Source organism: Sparus aurata, chromosome 15 (genome assembly GCF_900880675.1).
Source record: "Sparus aurata chromosome 15, fSpaAur1.1, whole genome shotgun sequence".
Taxonomy (NCBI): domain Eukaryota; kingdom Metazoa; phylum Chordata; class Actinopteri; order Spariformes; family Sparidae; genus Sparus; species Sparus aurata.
Genome location: NC_044201.1, coordinates 5,447,491 through 5,468,706, shown reverse-complemented (window position 1 = coordinate 5,468,706; position 21,216 = coordinate 5,447,491). Strand labels below are relative to the sequence as shown.

Genomic DNA, 21,216 nt, shown 5'->3' with positions numbered 1-21,216 from the left:
ATTTAAAGGTACTGCGTGAATGCACCCACAACTGTATTAATAATTCCTATTTCAAACAGGACAAAAACTTGAGTGGCTTATGCTGATATGATAAAGCGAAAAGACATTTACATCTATGGAAAGTTGACATAAATTAAATTCCCCTCCCATTTTTTTTTTTTAATCAACCATCCTCACTTCAATTGTTATCAGTTTCAAAAGCTACTAAACTTTTGTATGTAGCCACACTGTTATCACAGAAATGACTGGCCCAAGCCCAAGCCAGTCATTTCTGTCACTGATAAGCTGTCTAAGAGATGCAGCAGGCTTGTGTGCCACAAAGTGACAATCAAATGTGAGGGCGTCAAATGATTCTGACTCGCTTCACACTTCTTGCATGTGTTATTGCATGATAGGTCAACCTATCTCAAACTTTTGAATCACACGTTTAACAAGAGGAAATCCAAAAAAACACACTGGGCAGAACAATAAGCCCAAAACAGAGTGCCTCTTTCCAAGTAGTTGCTCTTTAGCTTTTTTTACTGACTTACATTCAAACATTGTTCAAGTTTCTGACTTTTTGGAAGTTAAAAGATTCAACAGCTTTATAGTTTTGCACAGTTGTCTTTAAACTTCCTATTTGAATTTGATCACAGATCAACCTTCTCTTGAAATAGCTGTAGTAACGTCTTCTCCAAAAATACAGAAAGACAGTTGAGCTGTCTAAGGGCCACACAGATATAGACAGTAGGCAATAAGTGGTAATATCTTGAGTACAACAGAGCAGTACTGGGTTAATAACATGGTGTATGTATGAGAAATAACCTGGTAATGGCTTGTGGTATTGAACGTTACATTTCTTTAATATTAGGTGCAGGCGTTTCAAGGTAATGATGGAGCAAAACACTGTTACACTATTATTACTATTACTGTAACTATTTAGTGTTAATTGTAGTAACAGAAGTAGTGCGTTTATTTAATTGGTCATATACTTTATTCATATTTATTCATATAGTATGAGTTACAGTGATACCACTACATTTGTACTCACAAACCTTTAGCCTGACATTATTCACTGTGAAGTTATTGTAAGCAGGTCAACGTACTAAACCTTACTTTTTTGTTTCACTCTCCTGTTTTTGTCGTAATAATGCCTTAGTATAGAAAATAAACCCAATACTACAATGATATTCTTGTTGTTATTACCCAGTTTTTAACTGTGCAATACATTTCCAGACAATTCAGTATTGTGACATCATTTGCATACAAAAATGTAACTATACATTGGTGAGATGACGTTATACTGTTACATTTAAATGATATAGTTATTTTTTTTTACACTTCAATAGGTTACCACACAAAAACATTGATAGTGTATAAAGGGGCAAAACTCAGCAGTTACACTAGTTTGACACAGCACTACAGTTTGGTAATAATTCAGTTTTACTTTGCTGACACAAATGTAAATATCTGGATTTCAAACGGGGGACTTGACAATCAAGAGATTCAACTTTGGCTGGTATACAGAACACAGCAGCTTCGGTGAACCCAGCTGTTACTTTCCACTTTTTGACACTGCCTGCACTGCTTTGATCCACTCCTTTCTTTCTTCAGCAGTAGCTGCTTGAAGGAAGTAGTGAGTCTCATCTGAGGTGATGATCTCAAAGAGGTTGCCGTCAACGTCGTATTTTTTGGCTGAAACCAGTAAAAGATTTGCAAAAAAGGGGTTGAGAGCAATGGCTTGGAGAGAAACTACTGATGGTAAACAGCAATTACATGTATATTTTCCGGTCAGAGCTTGTCCGTGAGGAAGCCACGTGGGGCATGTGTTTCCTATGACAACAGTCTCACTCACCATCAGGAACAAACTCCACAGCTGTAACCACAGACCCACGGAGATGGATGGAGCCCAGCGGGTCATCGCCCTGACACAAAGGAGATAAAAGAAGGCAGGAACTTGGACCGAGAAAGATTATGTGAGGAAAATAAATTCTAATTCTATTTTTGTACAAATCAATATCTTTACCTTTGTAGGGTCATAATAATGCATAAAAGCAGGGTCGTCCCTCAGTATGAACTTTCGCACCTTCCAGTTTTTTCTCCTGTGTCCCTGTGATGAAATAACACAACACGTGCTCTATCTCATTTGCTGAACATTCCGAAACAGCTAACATGGCATTGTGTCAAGAAAATGAGTGGCAGAGTTCCTCTTTCAGTCATGTAGCAAACGGATCTCCTGATCGCAATACTCACTTTCTAAAACAGGGTTGCCTTGTGTTATTGTTTATCCACATATGTGTGAATGTGAGAGCTTCTTTGAAAAGTGTGGTTTCACACCAGGAAATTCCTGTTAATATTCACAATGTGTTGACACCTTGTAAAAAACAAAAACAAGTGACACTTTTGCCCACTTTCTAGTTTCACCTGTTTAAGCAAGCAGCCCTGTTTTATGATGTTTCCTCTGAATTCTTCCTTCACAAGAGTGTCTTCATCACTTGAGTAGCCCTCACAGAAGAACCCACTGTCTGCCTGCCACAAAGCACAGTTACATATAGTTTCACACATAGAAACACAAGTATATTTTCATGTACTGACTATGAACCAACATTTGTCGTGCTGGAAAACACTAAGAAATAAACCATTTCCAGTTACAATTATTTGTGAAATAATAGCTCTTAAACACTCAGTTTAACTTACAAAGTAATAAAGAGCGAGTGTATCATCTAAGAAGGCGGTTTGGTCTCCACTCTCTGCTCCCTCTTTTGACAGGTCACCGGCAGGCTGGAGAAAACCCTCGTTCAGGAGCCCTGTTGCTAACATGAGAGCCTCATTCCTATTTCTCGCCTTTTCCTTAGAAATCAGCCAGTCTATCACAGTCACCCCTGTGCAAAAGTAGGGAAGGACCATTAGAGGATTTAAATCATCACTTCTGTCATCAATGAGACCAAGAGGACCTTACCTGTGAAGCAGTGGTTGAAGACTCGGTTCTCCTGCTCCAGTTTTAACTCTTTCACTCCATCATCTTGGTCCCTCATCAGTACATACAGCTCGCTGAGAAAACACAATGAATCTATCACGAAGCACAAGCAAACAAAGTGAAACTCTCACCAAAATGCAACTTAGGCTTTTTTTTGTGAATGTATATGAGTCAAACCTTCGTGTAAAAGCATAATTACGACAAAAGAGGCACTTTTAAGATTTAACGTATTTTCGTTCTCGGGTAAAACCCATTTTCAACGGGAGTGCTTGGGGCAAATTAGCGCTAGCATCAACATTGCTATTTTTAAAACACTAAGAAGGCTTGACACAACATGAAACTTTGCACGTAGTATCAGGGTCTCTGCACATGAACTTGAGCATTGAGAACATTGTTTGTGTACACAGAGTTTTCGAGCAAAGTTTCATGTTGTGTCGAACCTTCTTAGTGTTTTAAAAATAGCAATTTTGATGCTATCGCTAATTTGCCCAAAGCACTCCCATTGAAAATGAGTTTGACCCGAAAACAAATATACGGTAAATCTTTAAAGTGCCTCTTCCGTCGTAATTATGCTTTTATGCAAAGGTTTGACTCATATACAATCACAAAAAAAGCCTATGTTGCATTTTGGCGAGAGTTTCACTTTAACCCCTACCTAGCCATTAGCAACAATTACTAGGCACCGTAGTCTTGTCAAGCTACACCTTTTCTCCACACACTGAACAGGAGTGCATTTAGCATTCTTGTTCCTTAAACCAAAAGCACAAAAGCAAAATTGTTGTGAATTGGATCAAATCGACTCAACTGTAACAGTAAGTCAAGCTAACTAGCATACTACCAATAGTAGTAATGCTAATGTAGTGCTGGTTCAAGGCAAGAAAGCGTATATTTGGCTATTTACATTATTTGGGGTAGATATAGGTTAAGTAACAGTAAACTCTGCCCACGATCCACCAATCTAAGATGCTTCTATATCACTATTTGTGCACTCTGTACTGAGCTGTAAAATAAATTGGTGTGGGGATAATAATAAGGCTTGTGGGCCTTAGTTAAGGGCCAATTCTTGGAATAAAACAGATCACTTATCGATCCACTCAAATTATTATTTTCACCACCAAGGGGATTTCACAGCACATACTTTAGGTTGACTGTTTCAGGCAGGCGAATGGAGCGTCTTGTGGACTTCCTGGCAAACTTTCTTCCCCCCTGTATGCAGGTAATGGCTCTCTTGATGTCCTTGACCCAAAACTCTCTCTCCTCCACATGTGAGGCCTGGAAGAAGTGATCCTGCTTTTTGTCCGTGGTGATCTTGAAAACCAACTAAATGGATACGAAAAAAAAAAAAATCAACATTTGAGTTAAACGTTGACTGTAGCCTAGTCTTGAACTCTGCTACCAATATCTGCCATTATGTCCATTTTAACATTCTTACCGTCCTCTTGCCATAATCTTGGCAAGGACTGGTGAGGGTTGCTCCCTTTAGTGGAATCATTCCTTTCGGAGAACTGTCAGTTTTCTTTTTATAGAATTCAACCGCATCTTCTGACAACACCACCCACACAGCTTTCCAGGAGTTTAGCACTGTACCCTGTGGATCAGACAGCAGGCAATCTTGAGCAAAAGTGCAAAGGTGTTGATTGAGGATGTAGTTGCAGAGGTTGCGTTGGACATTAACTGGACATTTTGATTTATTCAAATTTTAAAAGTGCAATAAGCAGCTTTTGTGGAATCTCATGCATCTGTACTTGATAAGCCACTTGAAAATGGCATATTAGATCTTTAACATTTCTTTGGTGTCACCAGAGGTACTCACCATCATCGTCTTTTTTCATGTTTAAATATAACCACCAGGAATCGCAACTTTTACTTTCAAAAGTGACCTTTAAAACCCAGGTGGAATGCTTGGTTTTGAAGGTCACTACTCACTTAAAATTCCTTAAAAAACAACAACATCTGATGTTGTTACCTGAAAAATATGAAAGTTTAACTTTTACAGGAATTATCAATAATTATTACACGGCTCTTCTTAATGCTGTAGAATGCTCCATTCACTTGAATGGGCCTTCCGAATGTTCGGCGGTCAATTATTTTCGTATAATTCACCGCTGCTAATCATATTTGACCATCGTCAAGGAAAGTGGCCTTTTTGCCTCTGATTCACGTTTGTTGTAGCACTCTGCGCTCTAAAATCTTTGCTCCGCAAGTAGTCCAGTCACTTTTCACCCCAGCGTCTTCGGTCACTAAGCGATGTCAGCTGATTTGTAGCCTACTTCATATCGGAAAAAATTTACTCCTAGGCCACTAGTATGGATGAGTTTCACATTAACTTGGCAAAAGGCTGAGTTGTCGTCACCGGTCAAGAAAAGAAAAAGAGAGGAAGGTGAAAGGGGGAGAAGCGAAATGGCGTCGGTTTGGCGAACTATATTTCTTAGCTGAAAAACACCATGAACGGTGACAAATAAATTGTAAAAAGACACCCTGTGTCAAGTTTTCTTTCACGTTGGCAAGTAACCGTGTAATAAGCGGGATAAGGTATAGAACGGCTGTCACTATCGGAAAAATAAGTCCCGACAGGACTTCGCGTGGGGGTCCGGTTTTGATGTCCTTACATATTTATTGTGATGTGATGTCCTTACATATTTATGTTGCTTAGTGTTTCACTTCACATACTGAGCTCATGACAAGGGGTGAAAGATTGATATACAGACTTCTACAGGAATCTGTGTTTCGGGGGTAGATAAATTACTGACTTTGGCAGCCCCTCTCTGAAACAGTTTGGGTTTGTGTTTACTTGTGTTCCATTTCACTTGGTTTAGTTTTAACAAACTGTCATCCCTGATGAACTTGCTGTGTCTCCTGCTCCTTTCTCTCCCTCACAAAACAAGTAGGTTGTTTAACTTAGGGTGACATTTTGAAGCAGGCCATGCTTTTGAGAAAGTATGATATATAAGGTAACATAACACGTTTAAGAAACAAAGTCTTCCCAAAATATATAGAATCCATGCATACTTAAACCTGATGTTCAGCTGCTCAAGTATCAACATTGATTTGGACTTTTTTCATTTCCTCTGCCATGGATGTTATGCTTTGGCCCGTAACAGTTTGATGGCTGATTAGTTTGGTTGGTTTGTCAGCAGGATTACAGAAACAACTACGGAACAGACATTCCCCAAAGTGGATGGAAGATGGGTCTCAACTCAAAATAGACCCCAATAACTTTTGTTAGAGATTCAGATAAAGGGAGAGATTCAAGAATTCTTTCTCTCTTTCTTTAAGATTGCGAGACTTTTCTGACTTTTCGTTAACAAACTCAAAGGAAATAATGCCAGGATCTTGATGAAAAAAATCTGGCAGTTTAGATGGCTAGGATCTGTGAATGAGAACAACTTCATTCGGATCCAAACAAAAATCCAGATGATTTAACTGTTCAAACCCAAGGTCCCCCAATTGGGGGACTTTAAAATATGCAGAATAACCACAGAGCCACTACTGCACTAATTATGAAAGAATATAGTCATATTTTATATCAAATTAAACAGCAGAAGCTGGGCTACAACGTGTAAAAAACATGTTTATATGACCCAAACACAGCCCAAACACTACTCAAATAAACAACTAAACATCAAACTTCGAAGTATTCAATTAACCTTGTGGTTGCAGGAATACTCATTTTATTATGGATATGCAATTTTCGAGCAAAGGCCTAGAAAACTGGCTTGGGGCTTAAAGGGTTAATCATGTTTTTATTTGATATTGGACTAGGCCTGAGTAAATTAAAGGGAGCTTTTGCGCCTTGGTTTGCTGAGTGCCTTTCTAGTTACATATCTAACTACTAAATCAGCCGAGCACTGTAGTTTAGGAGTAAATGGTGCACATGATAGGGATATTTTCAGTTCCATTTGGTGCATCAGGGCATATGGGATCAACTCAGAATCAACTACGAATTAAGGAACATGTTAAAAATTGCAACAGTGTAGCAAACTGATGCATTTTCGGACAATAATGTACTTCTCCAGCTACACAAATAAAACGTATTAGTTGTATAATTATATACTCAGTACTTGGTACTTAATATTTTTTAGTCAATTGATGGTTGACAATACAGAACATATTACCATCTTTTGGAATTGTCTATTTGGGCGAGAAATAACAGTTGATTATGATTTCAATTTTGCTTTGAACGCAGTGTTTAGACTTAGACTTAGACTTTATTAACCCTTTTGGGAGGTTCCCTCAAGGAAACTGAAGCAAGTGCAAGTGTTTGATTGCATTTGAATAGACACTCCCACTGCAAGCTTTGAATGAACACAGACGCACAGTTAATTTGCAACTGTTTGCATAATACCTGTTTCTATTCCACACTGTCTGCTGTGCATGGAGGAGAAATGTTCTCTGACAACATCTTAGCCAATTTTATGACTATTAGGCGTGACCATTACACACAGCTGTGGCTGATTTTAGCAACCATAGTGTCATCAGATTATTCATCACACAAAAAAACTTCAGCCATCGTCATCAAACAAGAGGGAGGCAATCATTAATGATTTAGTTACTTGCATGCACACTGAAAAAGTTGACAAAGTGTATCATAATAAAGGGCAGCATGAAAATAACATATTGGTTAGCAAATTTATGTCTAATGGAAACTATAAATGCAAACTGACCACACAAAAGCACTAAGTTAAAGTGTTGAGGGCACATGTGACGCTTTGCTCAATCTTAAAAGAAAATGTGTGGGGGGGTGGTGTTGAGGTGTGAAACAAACATGTTTTCATGAACTTCCCTCCTTAGAATGTGCTTCAGTTTAGTGGAGAAAATGTCTTGTACATGAATTTAGAGCATAAACATTGTCTATACATCTTTGCCCTGTTTAAGGTCAGGAATGTATTTTTAGGGCGTTTTTTGTGTGGCAGAGGGGTATATTCATGCCATTTCCAAAAAATGTTGTAGGTCACACTGTACATATATTTTTATTAAGTGTTTGGATGTCGAATAAATGTTGAAACACAAGCTATAAAACACATTTTACCTTTTGCTTTTGGTTCTAGACAGAAGTAGGAACTTGAGTTTTTATTTTTGGAACCACACTAGAGAAGTGCATAGTTTCTAGTTAAGCAGCAACTTCCAAGCAACACACACATTTTATTTGATTGGTTGGTTTGATTTGGTATGTTCCTCTTCACCAGTGGTGTTTGTTTGGTCCAGACCTTTTTCTGAGAAGTTTATTTTTGTCACGTTTGACTGATGCGACGGTGACGGTGTAAATCTCCACAGCAGCAGTCATGTCCTCTTGGTTTGAAACGATTGGCGGTCAAACCCCTTATTAATCGGTTATTTTATAGTTTTGTGTAAAACAGTCCCCAGGTTTTTTTTTTTATCATAAAGTTGTCAAAGTTGTCAATTTGGTCATATTATTTTCATGTTGAACTTGCAAAGATCTGTAAAAACAATCGTATATGCAATTACAAAGAGGTGGATGGTAATTCCTTTTAGTTATTCTTACCTTTTTCACCAAGTATCCCTCTCGAATCTCTTGCGGCTCCATTATGCTGCCCTTTGCTGCTGTCAGCTGCAACGTACAGTGGGTCACTTTTTAAGATACTGTCTAAAACATTTCCTATCCACACCACCTATTCTCTCTCGCGCTCTCTCTCTCTCTTTCTGTCTCTCTCTCTTTCTCTCCCTCTCTGTCTCTGCCTTTCTACACTCAAAACCACAAACACACATACACACACACACACACACACACAAACCAAACCCACACACACAAGCAGGAAGCTGTGCCTTTGGGTGTGTTAGAACTTCCTCTTCTATGTCTGTTATCAGTTAGCTGTTACTGCTCTGCTGTTGTCTCTGAACTTCATTGTGTCATAATATATAGAGGTAGGTTAACAATTCAGATTGAAATACTTCAACATGTCCTGGATATTTCAACGCAGTTACAGTAAAATGTACAATAAAATGAATGATTTCAACAAAGTAACTTAAGGAGGATCTTACAGTAAATGTGGCTTGACTTTAACCACATCCAACTCTGAATTAGACTCATATGTTTAAGTAGCTTCTTTTACTGGACTTACATTTCTTTTTTGGTTCTTGTTATCTAAATTTATAAACGGTGTTTCGCTTACAGTAATTCTGTTTTTATACTACTGTTTTAGTTAGCGTTCCTCCCTCTACACATGTGATCTGCCTGTTTTCTCTCTTCTTTACTGCTCATGTGTGGTTGAGTGGCTTTCTTTCAAAACTTTGTGCTAGAGTTTTTTGCACATTGTCATTGATGCATCATAGCTCTATTTTTAGTTCAGCTTTGACTAACTATGAGTACATGATTTAGCTATGTTTGGGTACATCCTGCCAGCTGACCTGAGTCATGCTTCAGTTGACCTATGTCTCTAAAGGTTCCTTATGTGTCTGAAGTGTGCTGTAGATGAAGTAGAGGGCAGAGCGTTTTTTCTTTTTTTTTTTTAAATAGTGTTTAACTACAAAATAAAAAAAAAACATAATTTATAGCATCAGTCATTAGAGCAATACGACTATTGTAGATGTACTATATAAAGTGGTATGAAACATGAAGATGGAGATACTGTGATTCTGTCACAGCAATTAGTTTCACAAACTGTCATCTTCCCAGGGCATGAAAGGAAGTCCTCTCATCTGAGGTGTCAATTCTCACCAGCATGGTGACTCAACTGTTAGCGTCAACGGAATAAATGAAGCTTCGACCTTGAAATGACGGCAGAGATGAAGTACTGGGTGCTATGTGACGGAATGAAAGGGTGTTGTGGGAGATTGTGACTGAAACAATACCTAATGTGCAGATTTGTCTTTGGTATTCATTTCTTAAACTGTACATACTTAAATTCAATGTACTACATGGTATTATATTCATACATACGGTGGTTTCAGTTTCTAATTCTTCTTTTTCACTTGTATAAAGCAACTCGGAGGTGGTGGATGCAGTAGCATGAACATCTGTATACTAGACTATAGGCACATTTATTAAGGTATTGGTCCTAAAGCATGAACAGACACATTTTCAACTTTCCCCAATCCTAGTGTATTAGTGTGGTATTACTGTTGGCGCCACTGTAGCAAAGACAGTATTAGCAACATTGCTATTCATAACAGTCTAACTACTTTCCTAATCAAAAAACAACCTCAAGCATCCCAATTTGACCTGGAAACCCTGTTCTCAGTGCCCTGAAAAAGACAGTAAAACACACGGTTGTATTACAATTTTTCTCAATTGCTAAAACACTAAAACCCACTGGCTGAACAAAGTTTGCAGTTACCTGAACCCATTTAGCTAATTGTGCAGTCTGTTGTCAATACCTTAAAAACCATTTCACATGGTAAAACACAATTTGCAGATCTCACTTAGACTTTTCAGCAGAACTCTAAACACATTCTCATGCTCAAAACACATTCTGCACTCTAATGCACATGTCATCCATACTGAAACACAAGTGGCAACAATCAAATACAAAAAGAGAACACATGTCATTGAGTAAACACGACCTCTCAAAACTGATTTCACTTGTTTCAAATCATGTGACACAACCAATACAAGAAAGTTCAGAGAGCTGTCACGAACCGGCTCAATGTTTGTGACAATGAGGGGAGACAAGTCAGGTTTTTAAGTTTCACCAAACATATTTATTGGTAATCTTCTGAGAGAACTATCTACAAAAGCATGAGGTGTGGAAAGTATTAGCATCAGTCATGAATGCAGGGCATGGATGAGTGAGGCGTGTGTGTGTGTGTGTGGTATGCCATGCCGGAAAACACCAGAACGAACCCAGATCCTGCATAGGTGTGGAGCCTAGGAGAGAGAGAGACAAAGAGACCAAGCCGGTATTTGTAGCCTTTGTAGAGGCCTAACCAGGTGTCAGTACCTGGCCTTAACGACCCTCCATGACTGCCAGCTCCTGCAGGAGGTGATCAGCTGCATCCTAGTGAGGAAAAAGGGAGGGGTCGTAACACCCCCCTCCATAAGAACGAGGTTCTACCTCGTATTATATGTATCAAACAAATGACACTAACAAAACAATGTCCCAAACTGACAGGGTTAATACGTCACCCATTAGCTGATGATCAGCACTGCACTCCTTCCAAGCTGCTTCCTCCAGCACATCCCTCCGTCCTCACCAACCCAGCAGCCTTGGTACCAAAGGAGCAGTTTAAGGGGAGGAAAAGCCGAATGATGAACAGAGGAGAGCATTGAAATGAGACACAGCATACAAATGAAGATTAGGGGTTCATGGACGCCCGGGACAGTGCATCCGCCATTACATTGTCAGTCCCTTTAATGTGTCGGATGACCAAGTTATATGGCTGCAAGAACAAGGACCACCTCATTAGCCTCTGATTCGGGTTATGCAGCGATTTCAAAAAGGTGAGGGGGTTGTGGTCAGTAAAAACTGTCAGGGATGCCCCAGAGCCGACATAAACATCAAAATGCTGCAGAGCCCAAATAAGTGCCAAAGCCTCCTTTTCAATCACTGAGTAGTTATATTGATGCTTGTTGAATTTACGTGAGAAGAAGCTCACGGGGCAGTCAATCCCCTGTGCATTCTCCTGCAACAGGACGGCCCCAACACCCACATTGCTGGCATCCATGTGCAGCTTAAAGGGCTGATCAAATCTAGGTGCTGCCAACACTGGGGCTGTACACAACAAGGCCACTGGTCGAACCCGACCTTGACCCACCACCTTCCCAAGATAGGTCACCGTGGCACTGGCAAACTCACACTTTGCCAGGTTTACCGTCAAGTTCGCCCAGACCAACCTCTTAAAGAGAGCACCTATACGCTGGACATGTTCCTCCCAGGTGTCAGAATACACCACCACGTCATCCAAATACACAGCACACCCGCTAAGTCCAGAAACAACCCGATTCATTAACCGTTGGAATGTTGCTGGAGCATTCCTCAAACCAGAAGGCATTACCGTGTATGAATACAAGCCAGAGGGAGTTATGAAGGCTGAAATTTCCCTCGCCCTTTTGGTGACCGGGACTTGCCAGTACCCTGTAAGGAGATCAAATTTACTCACAAAAGCAGCTGAACCTACTAGATAGATGCAGTCTTCCATACGAGGAAGTGGATACAGATCAGGTTTGGTTAGACTGTTCACCTTACAATAGTCAGTGCATGGCCTCAAACTAGCGTCTGCCTTTTTAACTAGTAGGCATGGAGAGGCCCAGTTCGATGAACAAGGTTCAGCAATGCCGTTATCCAGCATGTATTGCACTTCCGCCTCCAACTGTTTCCTCTTGTCTGACACGCGATAAAAGCGCTGCTTGATGGGCTCAGCAACTCCAACATCTATGTCATGCTTAATTAAGTGTGTTTGGGTTGGGGCATCGGAAAACAGTGATAGATAACTGTTGATCAGGATAGTTAACTCATCTCGTTTAGCCCCATCCAAGTGCCCAACGAGGATATCCAGATGTTTTAGTGTTTGTGAATTCCTCAACCGGCCCTGCAACACCCCAACATCGGGGGCAATGTCTACCCCTTCCCCCTCAACTACCACTGGTTCAGACATGGGAGACGTCAAAACAGAACTAGAGACCAAAATTGGCTTGGCTCGGACGTTCTGAGGCAGTGGAAATAATGACTCACGAGTGTGACGTGGTTCAGGAGGTTTACATGGAACAGCTGTAGCCTTCCTACGGCCAGGCGTCTTAATCAAATAGTTGGGGCAGAAACTTGACGCACCACAGAGAAAGGGCCACTGAACTTGGCCTGAAAAGGTGATTCTACAAGAGGCAGTAGAATAAGCACAGAGTCACCTGGGTTAAACTGGCGAGACTTAGCCTGTTGATCATATCGTACCTTCATCTTGTCCTGAGACCTCTGCAACTTCTGCCTAGCCAGCTCACCTGCCCTGTACAGCCTTAGTCTGAAGCCGTTGATATAATCTATAAGATTTTGAGGGGGATCCTCAGGCAAGCAACCATCTTGCAAAACTGCAAGTGGGCCACGCACTTTATGACCAAACACCAGCTCATTCGGACTAAATCCAGTACTCTCCTGAACAACTTCCCGAGCTGCCAGGAGCATCCAGGGCAACCCATCCTCCCAGTCACCTGCCAGCTCGGTACAATAAGCACGCAACAGTGATTTTAACGTTTGGTGGAAGCGTTCAAGTGCACCCTGACTTTGTGCATGGTATGCTGTTGCTTTGTTATGCTTTATGTGTAGCTGTTTAAGCACCTGAGCAAACACATGGGATGTGAAGTTGGAACCCTGGTCGGACTGAATTACTTTGGGGATGCCAAATACTGAAATGAACTGGGTCAAAACTCTAACCACAGCTTTCATTGTAATACTACGAAGGGGATAGGCAGCAGGATACCTGGTATCCTGACACATTACAGTCAGCAGATATGTGTGTCCAGATTTGGATCGAGGCAGGGGACCCACACAATCTATGATCAAATACTCAAATGGCTGCCCAGTGCTGGGGATTGGCTGTAGAGGAGCAGGTTTAACAACCTGGTTTGGCTTGCCAGTGAGCTGACAGGTATGACATGTCTTAATGAACAGGGCAACGTCTCTCTTTAAACGTGGCCAGAAGAAATGTTGCAAGATGCGGTCATAGGTTTTACGGATGCCGAGATGACCCGCCATCTCAGTATGTGACATCTGGAGCACTTTACTACGGCAGTTAGTAGGGACAACAACTTGGAAGATTGGCTCTCCTACATATGCATCATGTGACAACCACTTCCGAACCAACAGACCATTTTGGAGGAAATAGCACTGAGCAGCATTCCTCACCTCTGAGGCCGGCACAACTCTGTCAAACAGCTCAGTTAAAGAGGAGTCAGCCTTCTGTTCAGCTACTAGCAAAGCCTGAGAACCTGCTAACTGTTCAACCCGCAGAGTCTCTGGCAACTCCAAACACTCTGGCTCCATCACACTCTGTGCATCACGACTGGCAGCACGGGTGATGGCACAGCCTGGGAAAATGTTACTCGAGGGCAGTGGTGTCACAGAGGGCACCAGCGCAGTGGGGGACATAGGTGGTTTCACTACCTTAAGTTCATCTTTGGCCCACACCTTGTCACCAGCCAAATCATTTCCTAAAATCATATGCACACCCTTAACAGGCAACTGTGGACGAACACCCACTGAGACCTCCCCCTGAGCAAGACCACAGCTGAGAACCAATCGATGCAACGGGACAGAGAATGGGACCATACCCATGCCAAGTGTGATTACACATTCACCAGTGTCAGTTTCGAACAAAAATGGTAACAGACTCAAGAATGAAAGAATCTAGTGCTCCGGTGTCTTAGTATTTTAATGGGAACCTGCACCCCACCTCCTACCAATGAGACCCATCCCTCTGACATAAAAGCAGCGTAGTCAGCCCGAGGAGCTACCAGCTCAGTGCACGCCTGCACTTGACCTAGCTCCCTGCTCTCAGATGTAACGACTGGAGCAGCCAGAGCAGCAGGTTTCACCTGACCAGAGGACCTCTTTGCTTTCAAAACTGGGCACTCCTTTTTCCAGTGCCCCCTCGCCTGACAGTACCTACAGGTGTCACTGACTGCTGAACTCTGCTCACCCTGACTAAGTTTTGGCAGAGCTGCCCCATTCGCTGGTTTTACCTTTCCGGACCTGGGATAAGTGTCATTCGTATGACGAGCTTCTCCCTTTGTACCTTATAAACTTCTGTGTGTTAGAACATACTCATCTGCCAAAACTGCAGCCTCTCTGGGGGTTTTTACTTTGTGCTCATTAATGTATGTAGCAACACGGTCAGGCACAGAGTTTTTAAGTTGTTCCAGGATCATCAGGTTACAGAGATCAACGAATGTATCAGCTTCAGATGCTGCACACCAACGATTAAACTGGGAAATTAAATCACGGGCAAATTCAGTGTAGGTCTGACTATCCAGCTTCTTCCTTGATCTAAAACGCTGGCGATATGCCTCTGGCACAAGTTCATATACCTTCATCACTGCTGCCTTCACTGTCTCATAAACCTTACTCTCAGCTACACTTGGAGCCGAGTAGGCCTCTTGGGCCTTACCAGTCAGAACACACTGCAGTAGGATGGTTCTGTCTGAGTCTGGCCAGCCTTGAGCATCTGCCATTCTCTCAAACAGGGAAAAAAATGAGTCTGGATCAGACTCACTGAACCTGGGAAGCAGGCGGAGATTATTCACCAAGTCAAACTGAGAAGACTTGCCCTCTGAGCCCTCAAGACCGTCAGTTCTGTTCACATTTCAAAGTTTGCCCTCCTTTACCAGCTGTAATTGATATTGTTGCACCGCCAACTTTGCACACTCAGTTTTATGCTTTATGGTTTCTAGTTCTACTTTATTTTCCAACTTCAACCTCTCCAACTCTAACTGCTGCTTTAATTGCAACTGCAGCAACTCCTTCTGTTGCTCAAACGTTAAAGTTGTAGGCACCACATCGGTCATGGGACTGCTAACTGGCTGGCTGCATAAGACACCAGCCTCGAACAGACCCACTTTTAAATATGTTTTCACACTCCTTTAATTTCTTGTCTGGAATGTCAATTTTATAGTGCTCTGCTAACTTAAGAAGCTGTTTTTAGTGCACTGCTCCAGCAAAGACTCTGAAGGATCCTGGGTTAAACTCTCAACAAGGGAAGCCATCCTAAAAACCAAATTATTAACCAAATGATCAACCTTGACCTGGACACACAGAAAACCCAAACCTGGGGTAACAGGTCAACAGGAGCCCCACCCCTATCCTGATGCTAACTTTAATCATATAAGCTAGCTAACTAGCTCATCCCTAGTCTTCGTGCAGTTAATGGTGGGGGGTAATTATGCACGCTAAACCAGCGGTGTGATGAAAGGAACCAGGAACCTGGCAACCCTCTCACAACCACGGAGATGCTCCCGAGCTAAAGCTCTACCCACCTTCGCCGCCACCTAAAGCCGTCACCACGAGTCCCCTAGAGGAACCCGCTACTAAGCCTAACAGGGGAGAAGGAACTCCTGCTCAAATAGACACCAAACTATCCCAGATAGGGGCCACCACAAAACCCCAGTCAAGTTTAATCATGCTCAAACAAACAGAAAGGGACCAAATTCCTCCCTAAATTTCATACAAACTTCTTACAGAAAACAACCAGCAGTAAGAACCTGACACTTCCCCTCCCAAAACAGTTAGTGATTAACCACAGCACAGACAGCTATGTCCAAACACCATGTTCACTCCAATAAGGCAAACCAAAGACTATTGTCTACAATAGGAGGAAACACACACCAACCTAAAGCAGACCAAATTACCCATACAGACCAAAATAACTACATAATTTTAGGATCAATACTGGATCCCGGACGAGCCCTTACTTGTCACGAACCAGCTCAATGTTTGTGACAATGAGGGGAGACAAGTCAGGTTTTTAAGTTTCACCAAACATATTTATTGGTAATCTTCTGAAAGAACTATCTACAAAAGCATGAGGTGTGGAAAGTATTACCGTCAGTCATGAATGCAGGGCATGGATGAGTGAGGCGTGTGTGTGTGTGTGTGTGTGTGTGTGTGTGTGTGTGTGTGTGTGTGTGTGTGTGTGTGTTGTATGCCGGAAAACACCAGAACGAACCCAGATCCTGCATAGGTGTGGAGCCTAGGAGAGAGAGAGACAAAGAGACCAAGCCGTTATTTGTAGCCTTTGTAGAGGCCTAACCAGGTGTCAGCACCTGGCCTTAACGACCCTCCATGACTGCCAGCTCCTGCAGGAGGTGATCAGCTGCATCCTAGTGAGGAAAAAGGGAGGGGTCGTGACAGAGCAAACAGGTAAATCTTCTGCAAGCCATGGATTTAGCCTAAGGTAATATAGGTGAGGAACCATGTCAGGGCTGGATACGGCACACAAGAGGCTTCTTCCCCCGTTGCCTCAGGAGGGAAAATATTGCTTGTGATGTCGACGAAGTGCTCTGGCCTGACCCAGCCCAAAGACAAGAAGAAGCACATTGATCAAGTTTGCTTCTTTGATTTTTGTGTGATGCAGGGTACAGTACTGTAAAAACAGGGGTGCAAGGAGGAGGAGGAACAAAAGAAATTGCAAAGAGTAAAGCAAAGTATAATTTCTGATGAATTTTCAGCTACTATGATAGAACATGTTTTCATTCATCAAAAGACAATGACGGAAAAATATGAAATTTGTTTTGAGATTAAAAATGTATTTCTCCCTGAGAACTATATGTTTTGAACAACGTGTTTTCTATTTTTCTGTGTATTGTTTACTGACTGCTTGATAGTGTATATCATTTTGATTGTTTTGTTTATGATTTGAGAGCAGTGTTTGGTTTTGAGCACAGGTAAATCTGTTTTGAGGCGAAAGTTTCATTTTGCACGAGGAGTCAGAGGTTTTGTAAATAGTGCTTGAAGCTGAGCTTTTGTGTTTAATATTTTCAGAAAATGGAGCAAGGTTTCAGAAATTGTGTTTTAGCAATTGAGAAAAACTGTAAGAAGTAGGCAGGTTTTACTGACGTACTAGAAAGAATGCCGGTTTCAAACCCTCTTGTGTCGCGCTGGTAAGGGGAAACACATATTAGCAAGATAACAGTCTTTTACACAACACCGGTGAATACCCGTCCATTCGGACTTGTTTCTGTCGCTCTCCCTCTCTGCCTACTTTGCCTCCTCCATCAGGTTGATTCTTGTTTCGTACACTTACTCCAGTTCTTCCAGTTCTTCCAACATGACTTGGGGATAATGACCAGGAAAAACAATGCCTAATCTTTCTTTGGTTCCTTCGAGGATTCCTTTGTGCCATAATTCGTCCTATGTTTTTTCATGAAAAATTGAGCTCCGCGGCAGACCAGAGAAAAATCAGGGCTCATGGGGAACCAATCCACGGGCCGATAGTGTCATTTTTTCAAAAGCCATTAAATTGTACGATCACTACTTACTTCAGAATGATAAGCTAAATCAAAAAAGTTGTATTTTCCCAGTTTAAGTACAAATGTAGTTGTACTGTATTTCCATGTATTTTCAATTAGAGTTTTTCCAGTTTTTCCAGACTCCAAAATCAACTTTTCCTTACAAATAGCACCTTTAAGTGTTTTTCTTAATGGGTTTAAGAAAAAAATCACCTACCTCTTAAGCTAAATAAATGATTTAAAAAGAATTCTTAGATCAGCTGAAAAAAGAATCGTTAATAACATGAAAACAGGCTGATTTTTTGAGCTCGAAAAAGTTGACTTTATAGACATACGTACTTCTTCAAACACATAATGCACTGCTATAGATTAAACTACCTAACATTGTATAAAATAAAATGATTGCAACTCTAAACAGTGAAATATAACATGCACATTACTGCAGCAGTAACTATAATCCAAAACAACAGATGTATTGTAGAAGTAAAACACATACAGGGATTATTTTACAGCATGATGATTTCTTTTAGTTTTGATATATATTAGTACAATTTGCTGATAACACTTTGTGCTGATAATTTCTGAAAAGGCTTTGGATTCAGGATTTGAACAATTTTCACAGTTACATATACTTCAGTAAGGGATCAGCTCAAAGGAAATTCTCAAAAATGCAGTTTCTGGTTCCATATCAAGGATATCAAATCAACACCTCCCCTATTCATAAAGCACTCCACATGAATGAAAAAGGTTCTTGTATCAACATCAGTTACAACTCTTTACTTCTGATGTGATGTTGTTAGCATTCCTCTAGAGGGTCTCATAAACACATGTAAGCTGAATCACATCTGAGACGTATTGTTCTGCATCAGGGGCTGTAGTGACACTAAAACGATAGAAAGAAAACAAAAAAGGCTGTAGATGGGAATGATTGGTCAAAAACATGAATAAAATAAATGATAAAAATATCATCCATTTCATCATGTGCATCTATGTTGGTGAAACTGCCCTGGCGGAATTTGGGTACGCATCGTTTAGGCATCTGGAGCACAAAAACAAACAGATGGAATTATTTATAAGCTATCGTCTGTGTTCAATAACTTCCTCCAATCAATGGGAAGAACATTTACACAGGCTGCCTCATTTTTATCACACCTCTTTCATAAGACCATACCATTTAAAGTCACCTTCTCATGATGATGATCTCATTCTTATAAACATGGACCATGGGGACGTTCTCTATGACCATGGCATTTATTAAAAAAAGGGATGCTGTCCATACTGTCCTGCCTTGAATCATGGTTTCCTCTTGCGTTATGAATAAACATCATGGAGGGGGTGGTATTCATGATTTTATTAATGAATCTTGGGGCAGCGAGTTGTCATTTCTCTGGCTGAAAATGGGCTTGAGGTATGGAACTTTAATTTCATCAAGGAAAAAAAAAAAGACGGCATCAAAGACTACACAATCTCCCATTTTTATTAGAACACTCATCAAGGACAAAACATTCAACCCTGCCCTCCTTTTGGTATGAGCCACATAAACATGAAATTACAGCTCCGATAAAGGGTTTATTCAAGGGTAATCATGTTTTTCCCTCTTCGTCCCTTCATTGTCTTTTTATCTGCTCATAGTGCCTGACACATAGGATGTACTGTACATCCTGGGAATAGAAAAGAAACTTAAGGCTCAGCTTGAAGAGGAGACAAGTGAGCTACTGTAAGCATGATGAAACTGTAGAAACACTTTTTGACATCTTCAAAGACTAAATAGAAATAGAAACGCTCTTTCAATCTCACATACCCTTTTTAGACCTGAGTCGACCAATCAGCAGCCAACACCCACCAAGAGTGCTTTTGTGAATAATGTACCATGATCTTTATTGTAAGGTACTGTTAACACATAACATGCTCTGTCCAGCTTCCTATGGAGTCAGAACAGTTTGTACCAGGTGAATATCCTGTGGTGAAGGCTCATCCAGTACTTTTGCTGCAAGCCAGCCTCGTTTCTCCTGTACGAGTGTAACACCTTGAAGTAAAAAGTGAAACTTCTCTTCAGATCCTGGCTGAAAACCACAAAGTCGGAGTAAATTTGCAGCTGAGGAAAAAAAAGTCACACTTTTGCAAATAAAATGGTGTCTAGCATGGTTTTCATCAAGAGGCCCATACCTGGACATTTTTGAGACAATCTCTGTTCATTCTGACAAATCCAGTAGATGTCAACACCCTCAGTTCAGTTATGATCATAAACTTGAGCTCTTCTCCCATGTAGTACAATAGCGAAAGGGCTAATGCTGCATAAAGTACATACAGAATAATTGATAGCTGAGTTGTTTCTGGACAACTAAGTTAAAATGGACGTTTTTTTTATGTTGCAACTTAACATTTCTTTAGGTAGAATTTTCTGTTTATCTTGTCACGGCACTGGGCTTTTGTTGCTCTGCTAAGGTTTAGTCACAAAAAACACTTGGTTAGGGTTGGGAAAACATCATGATTTGGATTGAAATACCTGTTTCATCGCCATGGTCACAGATAGAGATAGTCCAACTTCCAGTGAAAGACACTGCTTGGTCATCACCAAAACAGCTAGAAATATGTGCAGGTGTGCTTACAAATATCCACTGGTGTCGGTCATTTGCTTGTAATAACACCACCTGAGTCCCCTCTACCTACTGGTGACTGACAGCCAATAAGCATATAATGTGAGTGTGATATGCCAGGTTTTCAACAAATGCTAGGAAGCAACTGTGGTTTGCATGAACATTAAGTGCAACATAATATCCTGGAGACTGGACTTCAATAACTATACCTGATATAACAGGTGAATTACGAAATTACCTGGTCAGCTACGATCGTAAACCGGACTGCAGATGTAAATTACCCTAAGGCGAACTCTGGTGCAATGCATTAAATTGTTACATTCATGTTTTAATTGCACATTGTCCTATACAAATAAAATTAAAAATTGAAATTGAATTACTTATAGAGGATTAGCCACAATGACAAACACAACATGGGGCAAAGAGCAGGGATCAAAAACCTGTGAGGCTTTGAGGTTTTACCCTATGGTCAGCTAGAGCGACAGCAGGCAGTGTTTCCTTCTAGAGTTGGTGGAGACCAAAGCAGAGCTATGTGGCACATTAATACTTGATTCTTTTCACCAGGTGACACAACAACAAAAAATTCTTCATTTTACTTTGTATCTGCATATTTCATATAATGATGACTATTGCATTTGACTCCTCAGTTTTGTGTTTTGCTTGTTTCCACTGAACCCATGTGGCCAAATACAACAACTAGCAGCTTTAAGCACCACTGTATATTGAAGTGCTTGTCCTTTACTTGAGAACTTCCATTTGTTGATGAATGTTAAACG

The 21,216-nt window shown here is 40.9% G+C and overlaps 1 protein-coding gene across 1 annotated transcript; it reads right to left on the bottom strand.

Moving 5' to 3' along the window:
- Positions 1 to 501: 501 nt before the first annotated feature.
- Positions 502 to 8,656, bottom strand: plek (pleckstrin). Its single transcript, XM_030442909.1, has 9 exons — positions 8,460 to 8,656; positions 4,389 to 4,544; positions 4,095 to 4,276; positions 2,939 to 3,030; positions 2,677 to 2,861; positions 2,404 to 2,508; positions 2,006 to 2,089; positions 1,835 to 1,904; positions 502 to 1,674 (listed from the first exon to the last, which is right to left on the bottom strand). The coding sequence occupies exons 1-9, from the start codon at positions 8,499 to 8,501 to the stop codon at positions 1,535 to 1,537; spliced, it is 1,056 nt and encodes a 351-aa protein (XP_030298769.1). The 5' UTR covers positions 8,502 to 8,656; the 3' UTR covers positions 502 to 1,534.
- Between the last annotated feature and the right edge of the window lie 12,560 nt (positions 8,657 to 21,216).